The 9,549-nt window shown below is 43.6% G+C and overlaps 1 protein-coding gene across 1 annotated transcript in view; it reads right to left on the reverse strand.

Annotated features, from left to right (window-relative positions):
- Positions 1 to 9,549, reverse strand: part of LOC119427370 (gamma-aminobutyric acid receptor-associated protein-like 2) — a 35,451-nt gene that overhangs the window by 13,171 nt on the left and 12,731 nt on the right. Inside the window, exons 3-4 of the mRNA XM_037694976.1 lie at positions 4,585 to 4,640; positions 4,335 to 4,507 (exon numbers count right to left, since the gene is read on the reverse strand). Of these exons, the coding sequence (XP_037550904.1) occupies positions 4,335 to 4,507; positions 4,585 to 4,640 (229 nt within the window). The remainder of the gene's footprint in view (positions 1 to 4,334; positions 4,508 to 4,584; positions 4,641 to 9,549) is intronic.

Genomic DNA, 9,549 nt, shown 5'->3' on the forward strand with positions numbered 1-9,549 from the left:
TTATTATCAGCTGCTCCCTTACACTTTATTATCAGCTGCTCCCTTACAGTTTATTATCAGCTGCTCCCTTACTGTTTATTATCAGCTGCTCCCTTACTGTTTATTATCAGCTGCTCCCTTACTGTTTATCATCAGCTGCTCTTACTGTTTTTATCTATGAAAGATGCTATATAATAATAATAATAATGATAATAATAATAATAATAAATTTTATTTGAAGGCGCCTTTCAAATCACTCAAGGTCACGAAACAGGAAATACAAAGATAAAAACAATAAAATACAGATATCAATAAAATCAAACACAATTAATGATAAAATACATAATGACATTAAACAGAATAAGCAAGTTTGAAAAAGTGAGTTTTAAGGTTAAGATTTTAATTACGGATGTTCTGTGGAAGACATTTCCAGAGACGAGGGGCTTTGCGGGAAAAGGCTCTGGATCCCATGGTTGTCCTGCGGGCAGGAGGTATTACAAGAGAGATGGATAAGGAGGAGCGAAGACTTCTGGCGGGTGTGTAATAGAAAAGAAAATCAGTGAGGTACAGAGATGCCAAGTTATGGAGAGCTTTAAAAGTGAGGAGGAGAATCTACAAGTCGATGCAATATTTTATGGGTAACCAGTGAAGATGTTTAAGGATAGGGATGATGCGTTCCTTCGACATAGTTCTGGTGATGATCCGAGCAACTGTGTTTTGGACAAGCTGAAGTTTATGGATAATTTTGAGAGGAAAATCTGTGAGGAGGGAGTTACCGTAATCTAATTGAGAGGTGACTAGAGCATTGTTAAGGATGGCTGTGCTGGTGGGGGTAAGAAATGAACAAAGATGGTTGAAGTTTTGAAGTTGAAAATATGCAGACCGAGTAACTTTATTGACATGAGATTCAAAAGATAAAGTGTTATCAAGGATGACACCCAGACTCTTAGCTGTAGAGGAGGAAGAAACTGTGGAATCATCAACATTAATTGTGAACATGTTACATTTGGATAAGGTAGAGTTGGTGCCAACAAGGAGGAATTCAGTTTTCTTTGAGTTCAGTTAAGAAAGTTTTGATTAAACCATCATTTGATTTCACAGAGGCAGTCCGAAAGGAATGATGGTGTAAGGGTGGTGTTGGGCTTGGTGGAGAAGTAGAGCTGGGTGTCATCTGCATAGCGGTGAAAATTAATACCAATTTTTTTTAAAGATAAGGCCATGTGGAAGAAGATAAATGATAAACAAGAGAGGGCCAAGAACAGAACCCTGCGGTACACCTGAAATAACTGTGGAGGACTGTGACTTGAAGTTCGTAAGTTGGACAACGTGCTGACAGTCAGAGAAACAAGACTGAAACCAATTTATAACAATGCCAGAAAAACCGATGGAACGTAACGTAGCAAGAAGAATATCATGTGAAATGGTATCAAATGCTGCACTCAGGTCAAGGAGTATGATAATTGATAAGAGTCAAGAGTCGGCAGCAACCAGGAGATCATCGGTGATTTTAATCAAAGCTGTCTCGGTGCTGTGGAGGGGGCGGAAACCTGACTGAAGTTCTTCAAATAGATTATTATCAGAAAGATGACTGTGAACCTGGGCTGCAACTGTTTTTTCAAGTATTTTGGAAATGAAGGGTAGGTTAGAAATTGGTATAAAGTTATTTAAGTCATTTGGATCAGCACCATCTGTGATGGACTTGCCACCCGTCCAGGGTGTACCCCGCCCCTCGCACAGTGATTGCTGGACATGGGCACCGGCGATCCCCATGACCCAAAATGGAAGAAGCCGGTAAAAGATAATGCATGGATGGATCAGCATCTGTTTTTTTTTTTTTATTTGAGTTATTGCAGCAGTTTTGAATGATGGTGGGACAAAACCAGAAGAGAGAGATAAATTAATAATATTAGTTATTAGAGTAGATAGAGAAGGAAGACAGGCTTTAACTACGTGTGTAGGAAGCGGATCAAGCTGACAGGTAAAAGATTTGGATTTGGAGATGAGACTGCAAACTTCTGACAGAGAAGGGAGTTGAAAACTGGAGATAGGTCCATAAATTTGTTGCAATAATCACTGGTGTACATGTGTGATGGGAGAGTATCCAGGGGTTGTAAAATGGTGTTAATAGTAGAAAACAATCTTCTGGTGTTCCCATTACTTGTGCCAATTAAATTAGCATAGTAGGCTGATTTAGCTATGCAGACAAAATCCTTATAGTATTATATATGGTCTTCAAACAAATTTTTGTGAATAATAAGTCCTGTTTTATTATAGTCATTCCAAACGGCGTCCTTTAGATTTAAGACAGCGGAGTTCTTGAGTATACCAGGGAGCAGAGTGGGAGAAGTGAACAGTGCGTATCTTAACTGGGGCAAGTTCATCCAAAATACTTTGAAGACTGCTGTTGTAGTACGAAACCAGGCTATTAGGACAAGATAGATTATTTTAATTAAGGGAGACATCCAGTTTGTTAGAGAGTACAGAAGAATCAATGTTCTTGACGTTATGGAAATCGTCTGTCTCTCCTTCCTGTCCTCTCAACCAGCCGGTCAAAGCAGATGGCCGCTTGAGCCTGGTTCTGCTGGAAGTTTCTTCCTTTTAAAAGGGAGTTTTTCCATTCCACTGTGCTTGTTCAGGATGGGAGACTGCAACGAAGCCAAGATTCAACTTGTCTTCTGGATTCCTTAGATAGAGAACTGTACTAATTGGCTTTTATGTTTGTGAATGTTTCTGTAAAGTGCCCTGAGACAACTTTGTTGTGATTTGGCGCTATATAAATAAACTGAATTGAATTGAAATAGTACGAGATGACTGATATCTAGAAAGTTGTAGATTAGCATTAAAGGAGACCAGTTTATGATCTGATAGACAAGTTTGATGCAACACAATGAGAGGGAGCTATACCAGAACAACAAACTAGGTCAAGAATGTGACCTTTACAGTGAGTGGGAAAGTCAATATATTGTGCAAGTCCAAAGCTGTCCAGGGTTGATATAAAATCCTTAGTTAAAATATATGTGGGTTTGTCCATATGAACATTAAAATCACCCAGTAGAATCATATTGAGAGATTTTGAGCAAATGAATGACAAAAAAGAGAAAATTCATTTAAAAAAAATTATGTTGTTCTTGGGTGGATAATAGATAACAACTAAAATAGTAGAAACTGCTCCATTTATCTGTAATACAACACTTGCAAATGAACTAAACCTGGGTACAGTCACTGGAGATATCCTGAACTTCTTTTTATAAAGTATCGTGACCAGTCTCACGGGGTTGGCAGGTATAAACAAACCCAGGGGGGGTAGTTTCATTAAGTAGAGCAAAATCATTGGGTTGTTGCCAAGTTTCAGTTAAACAGAAGAAGTCAAACTTATGCTCACTGATTAGATCGTTCAGTAACAGCAACAGCCCTTGTTAGAAAGTGAGCGAGTGTTAAATAATCCAAACGAGACGAGTGGTGGATGGCTGTGCACCAGCTGACCTGGCCAGGTCAGCCAGTGCACTATGATCCGTGGTTCATCCAGATGATACAGACGAGTCCGGATGAGAGGACCAGAAGGACTGTATTGGCTTGCTGTCATCAAAAAAGAAGTTTCGCAGAGATCTGCGATGAATATATTTTCTTCGGTTGTGACATAGGATGGAAGGATAAAGCAGGAGTGCTGGTGGAAGTACAGTAGTGAAGACTCGTAGTCAGAGTAGTTCTGCTGACGTGTACTGCAGAGTCGATGTCACCGGGTGGAGTATGAAGAATATGAGGATCCAGAAGAGTGTAAGCCACATAGCAAGCCTGTTGATCAACATTACTGCTCCAGGGCTCACCCAGAAAATCCAAGGATGAAGAGCTGACAGCTGGGTGCCTGCGGCGTTTCGCAGGACACCACACAGGTGAGTTTACAGTCCAACAAACTGAAGGAATCAGATGTAATATTTGGAGAATGGGATTGACTGAAGCCCAACGCTAATTCACTATTGCACAAGAGACAAGTGTAGCGATATCAAATAGCATCAGTAAAGACAAAATATTTTTTCTCCGGGAGCAGCGACAGTCAAGTGCGCCAGCGTTCACTCAAGCCAGAAGTAAGGGGTGATGACTCGAACTCTCTTCTACAACACTTCCTTAATTCTGATTCTCGGCTCTTTTTAAATCTAACCTTAAAACTCACTTTTTCAAACTTGCTTATTCTGTTTAATGTCATTATGCATTTTACCAATAATTTAACTATAAATGAAGTTTACTTACTTACACATGGATACAACTAAATTAACCTTAACTAGTGTCATTACGCATAAATGTATAAATGTCTGGACTGGATCAGTGAGGTTTGAACCAGGAAGTGTGTGATCTCTGACCTAGACTGAGGCACCGTTTTGTCCACGAACAGGAAGATGGCATTCTCCGAAGGCAGCTTGATCCGTTTCCTGATGATCCACATGAACTGAGCCACCGTGATGTCAGATGGTACCAGGTACTTCCTCTTATCGATGTCCACTATCTGTGAGCCGGACACCTTCTCCACAATCACCTGACAGACAAAGAGAGGTCATGGGACCCAACCAGGAAGCCTTCACAGTAGCTTTAACATTGCCCCATGTCACTCACCGGGACCCTGTCAGGGTACTTGCTGTGGATTTTGGCGGACTCTATGCATCGATGTTCTGCAGAACAAAAAGAAAACTGGTGTCAAGCAACAAAATTTAGAGGTTTTACTGATATTTTTTTAATATTTCCTTCTTCCAGGTGCCCTTTGTCTATTCTTGGAGGTAACAACCTCCAGGAGGAAGACCCAGACCTCCCTCTACAAAAGGTGTTCCCAGGCCAGAAAGGATAAAAAAAAAAAAAAGAAATCCCATGGCAGGTTCTAGGTCTGACCTGGGGTCTCCTACTAATTGGACAATGAAAACATTATCTGGAGGCATCCAGGAGAAACTCTAATCAGATGCCTAAATCACAGTAATTGACTGCTTTTAATGAGATGGAGCAAGGCTCTAATCTAAGTTCCCCCCAGATGAAGGTGCTCCTCATCTCATCCCATAGGCTGAACCTGATCACCTTACAGAGGAAGAACCATTCCTATTGTCCTACTGTCCTATCGGGCTGCTGTTGTTGCACCATATTGTTTTACATTATTAGTGTTTAGCGTATATCTTAGATCTTTTATCGTACCATTTGGCTTTTATTTAGCGTATATCTGAGATCTTTATTTACAGTTTTTTTAATACTTTATATTTTGCTGTTTATGGGTGTAATTGTGCACATAATTTCATTCCATCTCATGTACCACATGTGGTGGAAACAACAATAAAGTTGATTTGAACTGGAACTATTCTTCTGGTCAAGATCTGCATGACTAAACACAAAGGCTGGAACGTAGACGAACCAGTAAACTGAGGGGTTTTTTCAGCTCAGCTCTTTTTTCACCACAACAGACTGGAGCAACACCATCATTACTGCAGACAAGACCCCACTCTATCCAATCATCACTCAGTGATAGAAGAATTATATTTATCATATGTGATTTTTACTTTTTATTATTGTCAGTGTTTTTGACCATGTTCAATTGTGTAAGTCTACAGCATGAAGAAAAACAACCACGTTAGGATTTTGTTTGTTACTTTCCTGACTTTTCAGACACTTAAACAAATGGACTTCTCAGCAGACCAGCCAAACTGTGCGGGAGGAGGTGAGGTGTCTCCCAGCTGCTTTGAGTGTAGAGATGGGAAAGGAAATACTCCTTGTTGGGTGCTGAGAAATGAATGTACAGGTGCTGGTCATAAAATTAGAATATCATGAAAAAGTTGATTTATTTCAGTAATTCCATTCAAAAAGTGAAACTTGCATATTATACTCATTCATTACACACAGACTGATATATTTCAAATGTTTATTTCATTTAATGTTGATGATTATATCTGACAACTAATGAAAACCACAAATTCGGTATCTCAGAAAATTAGAATTTTACGTAAGACCAGGCTGTGGCTGAGTGGTTGGAGCTAGGGATGCACCGATCCACTTTTTCCACTTCCGATACTGATATCTGGGGTTTAGTATCGGCATATAACGATATGATACCGATCTGAGACAGAAAAACGGTGCTGAATTCCGTTCAACAAAGCATGTTCTTTAGGGTGAAATCTCTGGAGATGCTTGATTATGTTAGTAGTGTTATAACTGGAGGTTCTATTTCATATAGGCTTCGCCCTTAAAGGCTGTCGCTGATGGGTTTTATCCCATTATGCGAAGCATTACACTGAAAAGTTTAGCCCACGCCCTCCTGCTGTGTGGGCCCCACCCGGTCCGTATAAGTTACGTTAAGAGCGGGTAATTGGCTCCCAATTTTCTTCAGCAAGCTAATAGCACTGGCCTATTTCTGGGTAACTCCTGATCAAGCCGCGCAGCTCATCCCGCCCCCCGGCCCGCTGGAGAGATCGTCGTGAACAGAGGCAGAAACAACGACGTTCCACGGCCGCGTCGTCGTCGTCTCGCTCAGCTCCACCACCAGCCCCGCCCGTCAGAAACCAGCCCTCTTCATCCCGGCAACCAACAGTTCAGCGTTTTCCCAGAGATTGCCAGCAGGCGGCGCCCTGGGCCAACAAATCGCAGAGCTCACGGGGTAAAAGATTCAAGAAATGGCGGTCTGCGGAGGGAGTGTGTAAAAATGACAAGTGTTGAAATAAAACATCATTCAATGATTAAAGTGTCTGTTTTTAGCCAGTCTGTAAGCTCGGATGAACTCACAGCGGCTGCGCACACATCCTCCACACAAAACGAGCCGGTGTCCTTAAAAAAAAAGTTTTTCAAAATCACCGTTGCTCCAAAACGAGACGAGACGCTCGCATGACACAACAGTGGTAAGCAAAATAACTCGTTTTCAGCTCGAGCTGCACAATCCTCACCCAAGCGGTGTCAAACGCACACTCGCGCGACGCGAACAGCCTTCACCCAAACGGCGTTGCGTTGATGATTGTGCACACACAGCTCCCCGGCGTTCACCGGCTCACATCGGCATAAATGTGAGACCGCAGGACGGGTCCGGTGAAGGACCTCGCTCACAGAAAGAGCGACACACGCCGCACCGAGGCAAATGCCTGCCTCCGTGGCGCGGGCAGCCTACACTCACCTCTTCTCAGCGCTCGGCCGCTCACGTCAGCATAAGTGTGAGACAGCTGAGCGAACCCAGTGACAAATCTCGCCCCCAGCAAGAGCTGTGTGTGTCCCACCAAAGAAAACGTGTGCTCCCACGGGGCTCGCAGCCTTCACTCAAATGGCATGGCTTAGATGAAGTCGCGCTCACCGCTTCTCAGCGATCGTCCTCTCATGTCAGCATAGATGCGAGATCACAAAGCGAGCCCAGCGCAGGACCCCGCTCGCGGCAGGAGCGACACATGCTTCACCGCAGTGGCGTCAAACGTGCGCCCCCGCGGCATCATCAGTTGTCACATGCTTCTCCTCAACACACGCCACCTAGACATGAAGGTGGGCTTGCGGTCTGAACGCAGCACACAGGCGTGACACGACGGCAGTCGAGGCGGTGGATTAGATGACATCCGTACAAAACATGACACATCACTTAAACGCGCGTCCACTCCACGAACATTACGCGGAGTGGCTAAAAACATGCTTGCCAGACAGATGGATGACCAGGTTGTTAAGCAGGGGCTATACGTTGCAATTTGAACCCGACCCCCTCCGTTCGGAGGAATTTTAGAGACGGTCCTGTCATCACCAGACCAAATCTTATTCCTAAATGCAGAAGTCCAAGAACTTCTGGTAAAAGAGGTGATCTCCAGGGTTCCTGACGGAGAGGAAAACACAGGGTTTTACTCACATTACTTCCTGGTTCCCAAACGGACCGGAGGAACGAGACCCATTTTGGATCTGTCAGTTTTCAACAAGGCGATCATGGACAGACCGTTTCACATGTTGACAACCAGACAGCTGTTGGACAACATCCAGAGAAACGACTGGTTTGTTTCCATCGACCTGAAAGACGCCTACTTTCACATACCGATCATCCCAAAACACAGAAAATTTCTGCTCTTCTCCTTTCAAGGGATGAAGTATCAGTACAACAGGCTGCCATTTGGTTATTCCCTCACGCCTTGTAAGTTCTCAAAGTGTGTGGAGACGGCCCTGCAACCGTTACACAAAACAGGGATGAGAGTTTTGTTTTATCTGGACGACCTGTTGCTGCTGTCATGCTCTAGATAGGAAGCAGCAATGCAGGCTCAGGTGTTGACATCACACTTGTTAAATCTGGGCTTTGCCATAAATTGGAAGAAAAGCTCGATTTTCCGGGCCCAGACGATTGTTTATCTGGGAGTGGAGCTAAACTCGACCACCATGCGGGCTCGTTTATCACAAACGAGAATCGACACTCTAAAAGACCAGCTCCACCACGTAAGACCTGGCAGAGTGGTAAAAGCTGTTTCCGTCATGAAGCCGTTAGGAACGATGTCATCAGCTCACACAGTGGTCCCGCTGGGTTTATTACACATGAGACGCCTCCAAAGGTAGTTTGCGCGTCTGGATCCAGTAAAACAAAAGACACGGATGATCACTGTTCCTCCCTCCATGAGAACAGACCTCCGACACTGGGGAAACACCCAGGCTCTGTCAGGTTGGGGGTGACATGCCTATCTCAAGCTGTAGGAGCATTGTGGTCCCATCACACATCAGCCCACATAAATGTTTTGTGATTCAACACTTTGCTCCTGTGCTACAGAATCAACATGTTTTGATTCACACAGACAACAAGGTGACTGCTACGTACATAAACCGGCACGGCAGGGGGGTGTGCGCTCAGCCCAGATGTTACACATTGCACGAAAACTACTGTGTTGGGCACACCAAAATCTGCTCTCCATTAGAGCAGTGTACATCCCCAGTGTTCTGAACAAAGGGGCAGATGTGATGTCCAGGGGCGGTCCACGCCACAGTGGCACAGTGTCTAGATCAGACCACACTTCAGCAAGTATTGGACTGTACAGATCAGGCACGCTTAGCACAGCATGTCAAGTCCAAGACTCGACAACAAAACAAGTTTAACTTACTAATAACTCGTCAACACCATCACTATTCCAATAACAACACATTCAGTGTAGGACAACACTCCAGTAGTCAACTACATGTCAGGGAGACAGAAAACTGGGTGAAGAATTTATCTGACAGACAGCTCACCCAGCCGGAGACAGAGATTCTTGCCAGGGGACTGAACTTTGTGGTTGCACCAAGTAGAATTCCTCTGGTGGAGATGATCACAGCTACTGAGTCAGCCATCCGCAACAACAAAATTAAAGAGGCTGAAGCAGAACAGCTCAGAATCAAAGTTTCATCCTGCCTCAGCAATGCCAAACCACCACCTTCCAACATCAGTAGAGAGGAGAGGGATGCACTCACCACTCTTAGCAAGGACAAAAACATCATCATTCTCCCAGCAGACAAAGGAAGGTGCACAGTGATTTTGAAACAGAAAGACTATCATGAGAAAGTTATGACACTCCTTAGTGACTTAAACACTTATGAACCTCTGAAAAGAGATCCAGGAAGTGGTTACAAGAAGAA

The sequence above is a fragment of the Nematolebias whitei genome, chromosome 2 (assembly GCF_014905685.2).
Source record: "Nematolebias whitei isolate Nwh7 chromosome 2, NemWhi1, whole genome shotgun sequence".
NCBI lineage: Eukaryota > Metazoa > Chordata > Actinopteri > Cyprinodontiformes > Rivulidae > Nematolebias > Nematolebias whitei.